General features: G+C 34.8%; 1 protein-coding gene across 1 annotated transcript; it reads left to right on the top strand.

Annotated features, from left to right (window-relative positions):
• The first annotated feature begins 1,454 nt into the window (after positions 1-1,454).
• Positions 1,455-15,184, top strand: LOC118738265 (sialin). Its single transcript, XM_036469191.1, has 7 exons — positions 1,455-1,727; positions 8,014-8,247; positions 10,955-11,251; positions 11,313-11,462; positions 11,530-11,662; positions 11,804-12,048; positions 14,964-15,184. The coding sequence occupies exons 1-7, from the start codon at positions 1,455-1,457 to the stop codon at positions 15,090-15,092; spliced, it is 1,461 nt and encodes a 486-aa protein (XP_036325084.1). The 3' UTR covers positions 15,093-15,184.
• Positions 15,185-16,214: the final 1,030 nt, after the last annotated feature.

Here is a 16,214-nt window from a genome sequence, read left to right as displayed (position 1 = left end):
GGTTGTCAATATTTTCAAAGATATTTATAGTACTTTTCAAAAAAATTGGAAATAATATAGTACACTTCAAATATATATATAGTATTTTATTTAAAAGAAAAAGTAAACACAATTTTAAAATGATGGAAACATTTTTCCTGTAAATGCCGAAATTGTTGGAATAGGGAGTAGAAATGAAATAATTTTAAGAGCCGGATTCACAGTGCTTAGTTAAACGATTGTTAACTTAACCACCAACAAGAGTTTAATTTTGAATATATGTATATTCACGGTCAAATAGTCAACTATGAAAATTCATATCGCCTAAAACGAAACAAATTCTAAAAATCAATACTTTTCTATTCAAATTTGAAGCTTGTTCCAATAAAAAGAATTTAATTCCATAAGAGTTTAACTATGGGGGCATGCTGGTTTAAACTTTTGCTAATTGAGCGTTGTGAATATCAAAATCAATAGTTAAACTTTTGTCAGTGGTTAACTACGCACTGTGAATTTGGCCCTAAGTAAATTTGTTAATTCATTATTCCTTTTTTTGATTATAAACTCAGAACTACCTTTTACTTTAAGGAATATTCTATTTTATATTATATTTTTAATTGAAGAAATATACTATTTTTGCGTACTATATTTTTTTTCGCCAGTATATAGTACGCCGACCGGAAAAATTGTACGATACTATATATTATAGAACGGTTTGCAACCCTAGCCTGTACCCCCATGGGTTCGCCGGTGTAGCAATGAGCTTAGAAGCCTGCATGCCAAATATCAGCCTACTTTCCATAGTTTTATTTCTTGTTTTCAGTCAAAAAAAAAATTTGTTAGTACGTATAAATTTCCATTTTCAATGAAGTAGTTGCCCGTATTGTGATTATTTATCACAAGTTGAAAACTAATTCATTTATGATTAGCCTAATAATTTAACTTCGCAAAAAAACAATAGTAATTTCATTGCTTTTTCTCTACAATTTCTGTTTTTTATTTGCTTGTTTGGCGCGGAAAATCGTAGACTGCACAAATGAGAGGGGAAGACGCCACTGGAAATGGCGTTGGAAAGAAAAAGAGAATTCTATTTCAACATAAAATAACTTCGAAAATGTAATTGTTGTTAGATTAAACGTGGAGTGTGCTCTTTTTGCGCATTCCTCACTTAAACGTGACAATGGAACGAATTCTGTTTTAAAATTACCTAATCGTCACCGAAGTGCATATTGAACGTGTTTTACGGTTAGCCGTTTAGGTGAAACAAAATATTTACACCCATACGAAACCACTGCTGTCGATCAGCGGACAATTAGCAATTCGAAAAACTAGTGTTCTAAATATTTCGTGTGGTGTGAGTCCGTCCGCGTCTCTGTTGCGTGTAAAAAAAAAAAATTTAAATCTAACATAAAACAGCTGTTAAATCCATTTTAAGTCATATTTTTGTTTGTGTGTATTAGATATATTTGTTTGTAATGACTGAAAATACTCGTAAACAGTCAAATGAAGCTGCCGTGGAGCAAGCACAACCTAATAAACCGCCGCCCCACTATCCGCTGCTTTGCTCGGTGCGTTTAACCTATGCAATATGCGCCTTCATTGCTATGGTTATGCATTTATGCATGCGCAACACATTCGATTTTAGCGTACTGTGCATGGTTAAAAAGGATGAAGATAACTCGAATACTACACTGGAAACATTGTCACAGTTTGTTTATGCAAGAGACAGTTCGCCGTCGAATGAAAATGTAAGTAAAAATATTCCAAATGTTGGAATTCACATGTAGCGGTTTTTTCTTTGTTTAAAACACAGTGTTGCCAACTTTTGATTTTCAAAAAGCACCAAAAACTTGGAAAAAAAACACTAAAAGCACCAAATGGTTTTGAATCAATGGATGCTTTTTTCATAACAGTTTGTGTGTATTTAACAAAAACAAAAAATTAACAATATTTACAAGAATGCATACATAAATCAATAAACAAAACCGTTTTGTTCACATCGATTGTATGGCCTCTACACATGCTACACATGACTCATGCTTACGACGTAATACCGAAGTACTGCACATTAAAACTGATATATCTCAAGAAAGAAAAATCGAATCCCAACAAACGAAAATCATGCCCTAAGTAGAAATGAGCAAAACAAATTTTTGTTTTCATTATATAACCTCAAATAAATATCGCCAAAAACCGTGATTTTGGCACTTTGAGGTTGGGATATCTCAAAATACTAGTGCTAGAGCAATTGTTCGGCCAGATTTGGATTCAGCACCAAGAAACGATGTGTTTTACTCAGATGGTACAAAAATAAAAATTTTTACAAATAATTAGAAAAGAAAAAAAGAAATACTTAACTTACTCGCATATCTACTAAGTCATGGTTGTATTTAAGTGCATTTAAATTTGTAGATTTTTGTAAATTCAGTGCTGCCACAGCTTTAAATATTAAAAATTATTTCAGGTTTTAACTATATCGGAGTAATTTTAGTTCAGAAAAAAAGCACTAAAAAAGCCACTGGGCACTAAAAATTTTTTTTTGGCGTTTTAATTTTCAAAATCACTAAATCTAGTGCTTAAAGCACCAAGTTGGCAACTATGTTGAAACATATGCTACACATGTACATATGTAAGTGCATGTGCATGTGTGTATGTACATTAGGGTGGTCAATCAAAAGAACAGTCGGAATTTGTATACTCTCACCCCCTAGTATTGTTCTATACTTTCTATACCTGTTCTATCTTTTACAGGGGTGGGCAAGGCCGAGGCCGATAAAAGCCACATGTAAATTCTAATTGCTACAAAACCAGCCACAAAAACAAAAATTTTATTTTTAATTAAATTATTTTTAGAAATGAAAGCATTAATTGTATTATTATTCTAAAGTACGTAAGATAGATATTAAAGTAAATTCAAAAGATCCCTTTGGCCAAATTTTCAAAATCGCGTTTTATGTCAGTTAAAGTCGTTCGTAACAGTTCTGTTAAATGTTGGCTTGTCAATAGGTACGTTCGTTTAAATCTCCAGTAAAAGATGTCCAACGGCAAAATCCCGCCGAAATGTCATCTGTTCTCTCACAAGAGAAAAATATCCAAAATAGTACGCGAACAGAAAATTTGCAGAATCTGGCAAGTTAGACGAACCGCTGATAGAAATTTTGTTTACATTCAAAAGCACAAAATTGAAAACGTAAGAAAGCAAATCCCGAGTTTTTATCCTGACACATTTCACTGACTAAACGAACGGCACCAAAATCCTTTCCCGACACTCCCGATAAAACCGCAACCTCCGCAAATTCGGAAAATCTTCCTTAAAAACGATGTGTGAATTATGCACTTTTTTTATGTTATATTGGGACGAAAACGAACAGCAAAGCAAAACAAAATAATCGGAAGATGCCAGATCTTTCATTATTTTATTTTTTTTGTTAGTTGTTTTGATAGATTTTGGGACCCCAGGACCCGCGGTACAATTCTGAAAAAAGTCGTGATGGGCGGGATCGGGACTAAATATTTAGTGTGGATTTGTGTAAATTCCAACCACCTGCTTTTGATCAGCTGTTTTCTTGTTGGCAATTTGCAGTTGGCAAAAATTTTTCCAGCAGAAAGCTGCTAGAGCTTTCCCTCAAAATGAAATGTCATTTTGCTCTCTCAATTTCCCCTACTTTGCAAACACAAAAAGCTGATAGTTTTTATAACTTTTAATAATTATCAGGTACGCGAATGCAACTAATTGTGAACGGTATTTTAGTTTTACGAATTTCATTGTAGAGCACAGTCTCACATTTATGCGTTGTACCAAAAATTGAAAATATATAGGACGCAGCTGATATTTTAAATCTGGTACTTATTGCCGAAATTTAAGCAATAGCAAAGCGTTATGTTGCATGTCCAGGGCCTTATCTTCTTTTAATTCCAAAAACTTCAACTTTTTTTCGCTTTTCTTGAAAAGGAGTATTTCGAATACTGTAAATTCATCCACAATTAAGTTACATAAAAATGGGTTTATGAAGTATGCAAACGTACATTTAAATAATTTCAAATCGGCAAATCTTTTTTCAAAATCCGCCTTTAAATCATGTGCAATATTTGTTCTAGCCATGGAAAATGATGAAATATGCTTTTTTGGAGATCGTGAATAAAAAGACGTAGTTAGCTTCAAAACTTAAAATAATTTGCGTCAAACCAAAAACATTTTTATTCTCTACTTGTAGAGACAAATTCAAGTTTTGCAAATGTTCCATCATATCGGTAAAGAGCATTAAAAGCCTAATTACGGCAATTTAACTTAACTTAACGGAACGTAGAACTTAGAGAATCAAAATGAAACAGATTTCGACGTGGCATTATGTTACGTTAAGCTTGGGCTGTTCAATTATAAGCAACATCCATTTAACAGAATTGTTAAGAGAGAGCGCTAAGGTACGTTAAATTGCCATAATCAGTTCATAAGTCAGAAAGCCAATTTTCATTCTCCAATTGCGGGTAATATTCCGATCTCAATTTGCGTACGTGTATATAAAATGAATAAATTAAAAAAAAAAAAAACAAACAACACAATGGAAAAGAATGTCCAGCAAAGAAATATGTATTTTAAAAAGTAAAAAGAGCCAAAATGTTCTAAGCAAAGAGAAAGTAAAACAAGCCGCATTTTGCTAAGCAAAGAGCCGCGTTTGCCCACCGTTGATCTATTATTTTGAAATCAAAGAATATTTAGATGTCGCTCAAAGCGCTCAAAGTTGTTCATTTATGTTATTTATGTACTTACATAAATGGGAAAAAACAATTCTTGCAAATCTATTGGGCTGTTCAGGATCTTGTGCATATACTCTTTTATTTGCATATTCGGCGTATTTGTAAATTCACAACAATAAAATGCCATGGTAGCAAGCATAAAATTTGCAAATGCAATTCCAACTACAAATCCATTGCCATTACCACAATATCCTGAACAGCCCTAATATTTTTCGATCGAAAAATGCTGATTCTCTTCAGGAGACTTGCAATAATAATACCCAATTTCTTTACTTAACCATTTTTTTTTTAAATAATCTTACATCGTCACACTCATGCCAGAAGCATGAATGTGCAAATTTATCAGTTTTGAATTATTGGGTTGACTTGATTAACCTTTGGATGTTCTACGTTATATCAAAACTCAGAATACCAATTGCGTAAATGTAGAATTAAGTTTTGTAAAAAAAAACCTTTCAAACTTGATTTCCCAAACCTTTCATTTTTACACATTCATGTTTCCGACATACGGGCGACGATACGGCTAAACTATACTTCTAAGATATAGATAATTGCATATCATTAGCAAGGTACCTATTCTGATGCTGATGTGCAGAGAGTTACTCAAATTTCAAATGAGTTTAAAATAAAGTGAAAAAATCAATTCAAAAGTGACACCGTCTCTACCACGATTGAGAGAATACAAAGGTTGCGCCGATCTCGGACCGGTGCAACTTGTTTACATTTTCCTTGCAACATTTTTTCTTCTTCTTCCAACCCTGCTCGCGTTTTAGCATTTCTCTCTCGCAACTGGACAGGTGTGACGTCACAATAAAATTATATTCAAAAATCCTCTTTGATGAGCGCAATCTTGTATTCTATCATTCTTGACATAATGACAATGGTGGGGGTGATTATGTGGATGAAGAAAAGAATGCAGATAAAGGCAAAAGAAAATATGAAGATAAAACTGAGAGAAAAGGAGATACAACTGTGGAATGAGATATGTTATGTTATGTTATAGTATGTTATGTTATAGTATGTTATGTTATGTTATTGTATGTTGTATTGTTATGTTATGTTATGCTAAGTTTGCCATGCTATGTTATGCTATGATAAGTGCTAAGTCCAAATCCTCCCTGCTCGACTCACCCCAACTAATGTTACTTCCCTTCAGCTCACCTTATATCACCTCACCTCATCCTAACTCACCTTCACTTATCTAAACTCACTTCACTTGAATTCGCTTTATCAGAACTCAGCTCTACTCAACACAGTTCAACTCACCTTGGGGCTCACACAATAGGTTAGTGTTAGACCGAGCTTCTCCTCCGGTTTGTAGCGTGCGCCTTGATGTTGTCTCACAAGGGTTTTTCATGGCAGAATACATTAGAAAAAATGTTGGGCTTGAACCCTGGCCCTGCGAAATGGTAGCGCGCAATGCTCTCCACCACACCACAGCGGTCGCCATTTCTTAATATTAACTATATTTCATAGGTCTCCCGGAAACCCCAAAATATGCAATGGGGACCGATAAAAAAGGATTCGGTAGTAATAAAAACTGGTAAAGTAAACAATTAGATATTCTTCTTGGAAGTCTCCTGAAGAGAAACAAAGTTTTCCGATCGACAATATTGATTTCCAAGAATTCCAAACCATTTCTACAAAAAAAAATGTGTTCCCACTTAAAATACATGGAAAACTTTCAGGGCTTTGAGCGACCTCTATTTTTTGATTTCGATATACAAAAGAAGGTGTATATTTTTTAAATATGAAACAATCCTTGGGGGTGAGAGCATTAAAATTCGGACTTTACTTTTTTCACGGGCATTTTTGGACCATCCTCATGTGCACACATACATACATATGTACCTACATATTGCACACCCTCTACAAGTCCTTTGTACTCAGAAATACTAAAATGAGTATAGTTCCTGTCTTAGGAAAAGAGAGTAAATAGGGCCGGTTTTATTTATGTGAGTTTATGGCAAAGTTTTTTGTCGCCTTGGAACTGCAAATGGGAGTTATGAGAATACTTTCTTATGTAATTGCTCTTTCGCCCTGATCTTGAAACTTTCAGTAAGTCATTTAACTTTCTGATAAAAAAAATTCGGTTAACATTTAAAGCTCTTCGCACTAACGTAATTCGATATCTCTCTATTTGTTACGGAAAAACGTTTCGCTTCCCTCTTCAGCTCCATATATTGATTTCTAATCGATTTATTTTCAGCCACGTAGCTAGACGCCACTGCATTCCACCATGTTTCGACGCCGGTGAAGTCGATTAGATTCAGTCCGTTATCGGTCAATCCCAAAGATGGCTTCCTTTCCCACCCTGAATTCAGGCCACCAAGTACCATTTTTAAATTGTGGCGGGACAATCGCTCGTAACTGCGGTGCTAGCGCTCATTGAAGAGATCTTTGGTCACCTCGTCCTTCTCTCCGTGGAGGCGTGAGCGCAAATAAACAAGGCGTTGATGAATCTCGCTTTATTGCAGAATATGACGAGACGCTCGTCCACCGGACTGAGCGACAGTACTTAGTGACGAGCTCTCTCTTTAACCACAAATCCAATCTCCCCTCCCTTACATGGCAGCTGTAGTAGGCCTACATTTGTTAGTTGTCTTGCCCCGTCCATCGCATTTCTTGCGCACTACCAGAAACTGGGAAAATTTTGTTAAATGCACCTTTATGTATCCACCACTTCATGGTGAACAGAGTCTTCACATTTTTAAGGACCCTTAAACCTAGTACTTCCAAGGCTTCCCACGAGCTCGTTAACACATCTCGCACAAGGCCTACTCATGTTGCCCAGAGAGAGCGATTTCGGACGAAAGAGTAGGAACACCTTTGGAACCTTTTCACCTTTAGGTACCGATATGTATATATAACCATACTAGGGTGCTTCTTAAAATATCAACACTTTAGTTTTTTATGGGACACTTCTCTATTTTTCTTCTAAATTGTCCAAATTTTCAGGGATCGCTGCCAGGGTTTGAAAAAATTTAAATTTTTTTATTTATATCACGAAATGTTTACATGAAATCTGATAAATTTAGCATGTCATTAAAATTAATTCATATAAATTCATAAACTCGCTGAGTTAACGCTTTTAAAGTCAAGATTTTGTCGTGTTTTGCAATTTAAAAACAAAAATCATTTTTTTAAAACCCTGGTAGCGGTTTTTTTTTTAATTTGAAATTGTCGTGGATGTATTTAGTTTGTACGTAGAACAAAATAAGTCTTAACATTCGCAAAATTTGTATATAATTTTATTTCAATTTCTTTTCATCTTTCTAGCCAATCCGAGTGGCATGGACACGTAAACAGGAATTCATTATACAGTCAACATTTTACTATGGCTATGTGGTTACACTTTGCTTCGCCGGTCGATTGGCAGACAAATTTGGAGGGAAGTTCTTCTTCATCCACTCCATTATTATTCAGGCACTGATATTCATTTTGATACCATTTGTTGCACGCATCAGTTATATAGCTACGATGGTTGTGCGTCTAATGCAAGGTTTAGTGGCGGTAAGAACATAAACAAACAAGTAATTTTTTAGCAAAAAAAAAACCGACTTCAACTCCCATATAAAAAAAATATATATATACATATATATATCTCATGATCCGCTGATCGGATCTTAACCAGATTAGTATGGGACCACCTCTGAGACACTACCTTTCCGATGCAAGAATTATCGAAATCGGTTGACGTGGTCCAAAGTTATGCGGTAACATACATAAAAAAAAAAAACAAAAAAAAATAAATATTCCGACGTACTGATAACCTCCTCCTTTTTTGGAAGTCGGTTAAAAACTATTTTTAAAGTGCTTCAATACTCTATGTACATAAGAGAAATATGTATCACCATATGGGTGACACACGAAAGGTGTTTCAGAAAGTAGTAGTTTGAAAATACTTTGAAGAAGGTTGCCACCTCTTTGAAATGTCGAATTCAGTTTACACAAGTTATACGAAATATCACAATATAGATGTCAAAGGAAGGAGTCTTAAGAAATCTTAAGTTTGAACGCTAAGAATATTTTTGAGGTGTTGGAAGAGGGTTGCTACCTTCTTAAAAAGTTAAATTCGAATTATTTTATAAGCTAAATGAAGTATAAAAAAAATATGGGTATCAATCGAAGGGGGTTTGGAAAATTTCTATTCCTGAACTGCATCTAGCGGGGTTGCCACATGTTTGAAAATAAAATTCCACTTAATGCATCAGTTAATTAAAATATGTATCGCAGTGTCCGGCGAAGGAGAGTTAACAATGATTAAGCGTGAAAAGACTTTTGAAAAGGACTGCCACCTGTTTCAATTAACTAATTCAAAAATATGAAATATAAAAATATCGTAGTCAAACGAAAGAATATTGAAAAAATCTTTAGTTTGAACATTTGGAATGTTTAAAAATGTGTTTAACAAGTAACTTTTAGCAAAAAAAAAAACCGACTTCAACTCCCATATAAAAAAAAAAAATATATATATATATATCTCATGATCCACTGATCGGATCTCAACCAGATGAGTATGGGACCACCTCTGAGACACTACCTTTCCGATGCAAAAAGAATTATCGAAATTGGTTGACGTGGTCCAAAGTCATGCGGTAACATACATAAAAAAAAAAAACGAAAAAAATATTCCGACGAACTGATAACCTCCTCCTTTTTTTGGAAGTCGGTTAAAAAGTTACATTCAAATTATTTATTAAGGAGGATGAATTTCTAAAAGATGGGTCTAAATCGAAATGGATTTGAAAGGGATTTATTCGTGACCTTTATTTAGGAGGGTTGCCATTTGTTCGAACATGTGTATCACAATGTCAGATGACAGAGATTTAAGAAGATTTTGTTTTGAGAATACTTTTGAAAAGGAATTTCAAAAATGAGAGGCCTTAACCTGTAGAAGTATGATAAAGTTTTATTTTTTAACTAAGAACTTTTTTATGAATAAATAGGGTGATTTGAAATTCGATGAAAATAAAAATACGCACTATGCGAGACTGCTCTTCACTCAGGCACGGTTTTGATGAAATATGGCACTCGGATCTCCGAGTTTTTGAAATTCAATTTTCGGCATAAATATTAACGCCATGCGGGTTCACTAGTAGTAGCTAATGTCGAAAGACGGGCTTTAGTATAATGCGGCATTCGCAGCCGTTGAAGAACTTTTGGCAAATAAACGTGCAAGAAATAGTTCCGGTACTAACAAATCAATATTCGTATTAAGTCTCATCAATCGTTCATCGCTTAAGATGGAACAAATTTCATTTTGTAGATGTACATATGTAATTCATTACATCAAAATATGTTTTTCCAGCTGTAAGCGGATTATGTTCTGAGGTAGAATATAACTCCTTGATAGTGAGTAGGCGTTCATTAAGGGGAATTCAAGCTGTTCTGGATATATTCATAGCATAAAGGACTAAGTATTTGGAAAATTTTTTAGATGCATCGAAGCTCGGTGTGGAGTTCTTGCAATTTTAAATGGATTTTCTTATTAACTACTCCTGCCAAAATGCATTTGAATTGACAACTGTGACGTAGGCTACACGTAACGTGATAGTCAATTTTAGTTTCAAGATGCCATCGACAAGAGAGTAACATAAAATTTTCGCCTCGTTCCCCTATACGCATTTGTAATACCTTCACTAAAAACTTCCTGACTATTTCTGACTAAATCCCGGAGTACTAGAAACCCCGTCGACGTTAATTTACATTCCTACACTCTAAAAAATCTGCTTAAAAATGCGAATATAAATCGAGTATATTTTTGTTAATTTTTAAATTTTTTGGTAAATTTACACGATGAGTATGTATTTTTCTCGTTTACACATTTTCGTGTGTAAAAATCCTTTTTATTAGCGGCTGTACACAATTCTACGGGTGAAATCAAACGGCAGATGTGTATTTTGTAGTTTGTACATACTTTCGTAGTAAAATTACGCACACCACAGCAGCTATATTACACTCAAAAAAGTCCGAAATACCGCGGATAATAAGGTAGGAAATCAGTAACCTACCTTTTAGCTAGGAAATTAACACAATTTTTTTTAGAGTGTAGTACAAATATATTTCTAGAAAATTTTTTATGAAAAATAAACTGATCCGTATCAATATTTTGTAGCCGGACATGAGCACATATTATTATCTAAATTAAGGTAAACAAATATTTCATTACTAAAAATTTATTTATTTCTCAAAAATTCTCCCCACACATAAAACGTAGGGTTTTGGAAATCCTGCCCTATACCAACTATTCTCCACATGGGCCCATAAAAAGGAGCGTACCGCGTTATTGTCAATTGCTTATGGCGGTTACTCAATTGGTCCTCTCATCGCTTTTCCATTATCTGCATTCTTTTGCCACTACAATTGGGAATTGACGTTTTATATAGTGGGTGTCACTGCTTTGATATTTGGAATTTCGTGTCATTGGCTGGTATATAATACACTGGAAGAACATCCGAGATTATCAGCAGGAGAGCGCGATTATTTGGAATCAACAAACAATGAAAAGACGAAAGTAAGTAACCTAAAGAAAAATGTATTATTCGAAAGCATACATACATACATATCTATTTTAGTCAAAAAGCGTACCTTGGAAGAAAATTCTCTCCTCGCCACCAGTGTATGCCTTTATATTGACGCACGTTTTCCACAGCTATGGCATAATTGTGATGACAATGATGTTGCCACGATTTTTGAGAGAAGCTCTGGGTTTCTCAATACCACAAGTAAGTTTATGCGGAACTTTCACATATCCAGCTATAAAGATATAATTCATCTTTTCTACTTTGCAAGATGGGAATATTCGCAGCAACGCCCTTTTTGGGTGGTATTATTTCCAAAATCATCACTGTGCCATTATGCACATATGTTGTAAGAAAACCAAACTATAAGTCAACACTTTATGGAAAAATATTTTACGTTTTGTGTAAGTACATATATTAATAGTATAAACTGGATATTAGGGGGGTCAATTATTGGAACTGCTATGACTTTTTTTTAATATTAAGTAATTTTTTTTAATTTTCTAATTTACTAAATACATATCATTTAATTAACTAATATTTAGGTAATCTCCTAACAATCAAGTTACTTGTCATCATTGTGTTAACCAGTGAAAATCAACATATTATTATTATATTGATGATTCTGTTTGTGGGTATATTCACTGATATGGCATTTTCTGGCGGTTATTGGCCCAGTTTATTACACTTAACACCGTCATATGCGGGTTTACTTTCGGGAATTGCAAATTCTTTTTCAACATGGAATGGTTTCATTTCACCAATCATCATCTCCGCTATAGCTGTGCAGGTATGTACATATGTGTATCCATAACTGTTATTTGAGTTCTTTAAACTAAAGCCTCAACCAAACTAAAGATAGCAAACAATAGAAGCTTTTCAGGCGTTGTACCTTTCAGCACTCAGGCCATAATGTAAAACTTAAAGCTGAATAAAGTGCTGAAAGTCGGAAAAGCGGTTGGCGCCTGAAAACTCTTAGATTGGAACACCACACCAGGGTTTTCAGGTGTTGAGGGCCTTTTTAAGCTTTATTCAGAGACATGCTTGAACTGAGCGGCACGTGGAAAAAACGTTATAATAGAGACGTACTTTCCAGAGGAAGAAAAGAGAAGCGGAAGGACTCGAGTGCGAATAGCTTAAAATGCAATTGGAAATCAGGAAAACTGACTTGAGATATGCTCAACGCTTTTGAATATCGACACAGTTAGCGCATTTGATGAAGAACCCTGACCATTCAATTGGACCAAGACGATTTAAGCACAGCGGCTTAAAAAAACAAAGCCTCTGGAGCCGACGGAACACCGAGTGAGCTGTTTGAAGCCGGCGGCGATGAACACATGCCCGAAGACTGGAATCCCAGTATACTTTCGAAAAAAATGAAGATTATGCCGCTTGTAACAATTACGGCGGGTTAAGCCCTCTAACTATTGCATACAAAGACCCATCGACGATATGGTGTGAACGAGTGAAACCCTTCATGAACGAACTGATTGAACCTTATGGGTTTTACTTTAGACCTGGTATATCCACGTTTTCACAGTATGTCAAATTCTCGGAAAGACATTAATTAAACAAGTCGACACTTGTTGATAGTACGAAAAGGAGCTGCTCCTAGGAAGACATATCTAAATTTGGAATCCCTGCAAAACTAATACGGCTACGTAGAGAAACGTTGAGGTCAAATATTTCTCGGGCCGAATTGGGAGGGACCTCTTCGAGGCGTTGGAGGCGATTCACTTTCATGCGAACCCTTTAATTTGATGTTAAAAAGTGTAGTACGAGCTGCCCATCTGAACCTCATCGGAAGCATTTACATCAAAAGCACAATGATGCTGCGGATGCAGATGGCATTGACATCGTCGGTATCAAGACCAGGGCTGTAAGCATAGCATTTTCCAGCTTACATAAGACGGCAAAAGAGGTTCGTCGAGCGGTAAACGAGCACAAGACAAATCTCTTGTCAACGGCCTTCACATATTGGGATACACGTTACTACCACAAATAACGCCAGCGTGGAGATCGAGCGGAGTATAAATTTTATCAACAGGCGCTTCCTTGAGCTCGGTAGCCAATTTAAAAGCAGAGTGCTTCCTCGACAGAAAAAAATTACGCTCTACTTGCCCGAGCTTTTATAAGGCACAGAAACCTGGTTGTTGACAAACAAAGATGGGATGGATTTGGAGGCTTTCGAGATAAGAAGAGCAACAATTTGGCGAATTATTTTTGGTTTCGGGCCAAATCGTCAATCGGTTATTGGCCAAATAAAAAAAGGAGGAAATCTACTTAGGGCGTCGTGGGCGAAAATAGATTGAGGTATTTCTTTGATTTGAGCATCGATATTTTTCGATAAGCACATTACATTTTCCAAAGTATTTCAACGCATTTTCCCACCTTCTAACAACCTTCCCCCTTTGTAATGGGGCATAAACAAGGATACACATTAGGGCGGTCCAAAATAAGTAAAGTCGGAATTTTAATGCTCTCACCCCTAGGATTGTTCTATATCGAAAAAATATATAACCCTATTTTTTTATTTTGAAATCAAAAAATATTTAGACGTCGGTCAAAGCGCTCAAAGTTTTCAGTGGAAAAAAAAAACAAATTTCGTAGATGGTATAGAATTCTTCATCGGGAAACTCCGGTTCTCTTCAGGAGATTTCTAATGCCAATACCCAATTAATTATTTAAACATTTTTTAATATTAAAGATTTTTTATTTATCCTGGATCGCATTTTCTGGCATTTTCTGAGGGTTTTGGCGGACCTATAAAATATAGTTACTTTGAAAAAATTGTTAAGTAAATTATGGGTATTATTATCGGGAATCTCCTGAAGAGAAACAGAGTTTTCCGATCGGAAAATATTGATTTTCTAGAATTCTATACCATTTCTACGGAAGGTACATGGAAAACTTTGAGCGCTTCGAGCGACCTCTAAATATTTTTTGATTTTAAAATAAAAAATAGGGGTATATTTTTTTGGCATAGAACAATACTAGGGGTGACAGCAAATAGATTCTGAATTTACTTTTTCACATGCATTTTTGGGCCACCCTATTATACATATGTATATTAGCTGCAATGCAAAATATGCATAACAGAACCTTAAGGTTTTTAAGGTATTGGGAAAAGCTATTTGTGTCAGTTGGAGTACAATCTTGGAGTAGAGCTCCACACCAGGCTTTACAGGCTTTCAGCACGTTATTCAGCTTATAAAACGTATAGCTTAATAAAACTTTGAAAGCCTGAAAAAAGCGCTTACCAACTGAAAAACTTGCTGCGAAGTTCTTCTCATAAAGTTTAACGAGAATGCTAAAATTTGAATTATTTAGTTTGGTTGAGGTTTAAAAAGCCAGCAAATATTGCATTTGCATGTCCAAATAGTATATTATTAAATTATATATTATTTTTGTAATGTATACATACTACATACATATTTGACCAGGAAGGTTTAAAGGGAGCTTCGGTTCTAAGATACTGAAGTTTTCGAGAAAGGCGACTTTGAATTTGGCAAGTGAATTTTATTTTTTTGGTACGTTTTCTCAAAGTTTGAGGTGAATTTTTGAAAAAACGAATGCAGCTAGAAAGCTCCGGTTTGTTGTAAAAATCTATTTCTTCGTCACGAAGGTCCCTTTTAACTTTCTGCGACACATTTTGTACAATATCGAAATGCATATTGTGTGTATATATTATATTCTAATTTACAGGGTAACAAGACTGAATGGAATTATGTAATGGCTACGTTGGGCGTTTCCTACTTTTTAGCCGCCATTATATTTGGCTCATTTGGAAGCTTCAACTTACAAGCATGGAACAAAAATAATGAAGAAGTCTGAGATATTGATATTTTGTTGTGTTTTATTTTTGCATCTATTATATAGAATCTTGTATGTATGTACGTGTATAAATTGTTTTAATATTTTACTAATTTCCAACAAAAATTAAAAAAAAAAAATTATATGTATTATGAAAACCGCAACCTAACAGTTTGCTTTAAATATTTGTGCAATTCAAAGGGAATTTTAGAATCGCATATAACCCTTTTTATATCCGAGCGCACTTGTGCAGAAAGGTATTATAACTTTGTTCGCATAACGTTTGTTTGTAACAGCCTTGATTTTCGATATAAAATCATTGTACAATCGTCCGATTATAATGAAGGAGAACCCTAATGCGCTCTCTGCTTGCTCGTTACGACCAAAAGCAAGTGGCGAAAGAACTCCAAATTCAACCGTCTCAGCGCGTGCACACGGAGAAACGGCTACCTTCACGCCAAGGCACATCACCATATTTTACATACTATAGCTCTGATCCAATACTTTTTGTGAAAAATCCTGTAAAACTGTCAAACAGCAAAATTACTCTCTGAAGTGAGAGAAAAAAGTGAGTAACAACAAAAAGTACGGGAACAAAAAAACCATTTTTCCTGTAAAAACGTCAACCAGTGTTTGCTTGACACTTTTCATGATTTTACCAGAAGAAAAAGTTCGGGTAAAATCTTGCAACTTCATTCTCTACATAACTCTAAAAAAAGTCGCTCTCATTTACAGGATTTTGGAGAATTTTCAGTACGGGAACATTTTTCCTGCAACTTCCTGCAAGTTCGTGTAAAATCCTGTAAGTTCATGGAGTACTGGATCAGAGCTTATATTTCTTGGTATGTGTACTCAAACACAATTTTATTACGAAAAATAAACTAACTTTTGTAACGTTTTGGTAACGCGATTGGTTTTTACTTAACATCAAACGCAGTGGAAAGCCACCGCGTTGCTAATCATGGCTAAATGTTTTACCGATATTTTAAACTCATCGAAATGTTTTTAAACTAATAGAAAAGCGAATCTTCTAGAAGCATTTAATTTCTTAGAATTATATGTCCAAATACATAAAAACTATTAACTATAAGTTTTATTTCTAATAAGAAGAATTTCAATTGCTTTTAAGCATCTATCTACATT

Source organism: Rhagoletis pomonella, unplaced genomic scaffold (genome assembly GCF_013731165.1).
Source record: "Rhagoletis pomonella isolate Grant_MI unplaced genomic scaffold, Rhpom_1.0 Rhpom_scaffold_00004, whole genome shotgun sequence".
NCBI lineage: Eukaryota > Metazoa > Arthropoda > Insecta > Diptera > Tephritidae > Rhagoletis > Rhagoletis pomonella.
The sequence above is the reverse complement of the archived record's forward strand: the minus strand, read 5'-3'. Positions and strand labels throughout refer to the sequence as shown.

Coding starts and splice junctions, on each gene's coding strand:
- LOC118738265 (XM_036469191.1), top strand. CDS start 1,455: ATGACTGAAAATACTCGTAAACAGTCAAATGAAGCTGCCGTGGAGCAA. Junction 1,728..8,013: donor GTTCGCCGTCGAATGAAAAT/GTAAGTAAAAAT, acceptor TCATCTTTCTAG/CCAATCCGAGTGGCATGGAC. Junction 12,049..14,963: donor TCTCCGCTATAGCTGTGCAG/GTATGTACATAT, acceptor TCTAATTTACAG/GGTAACAAGACTGAATGGAA.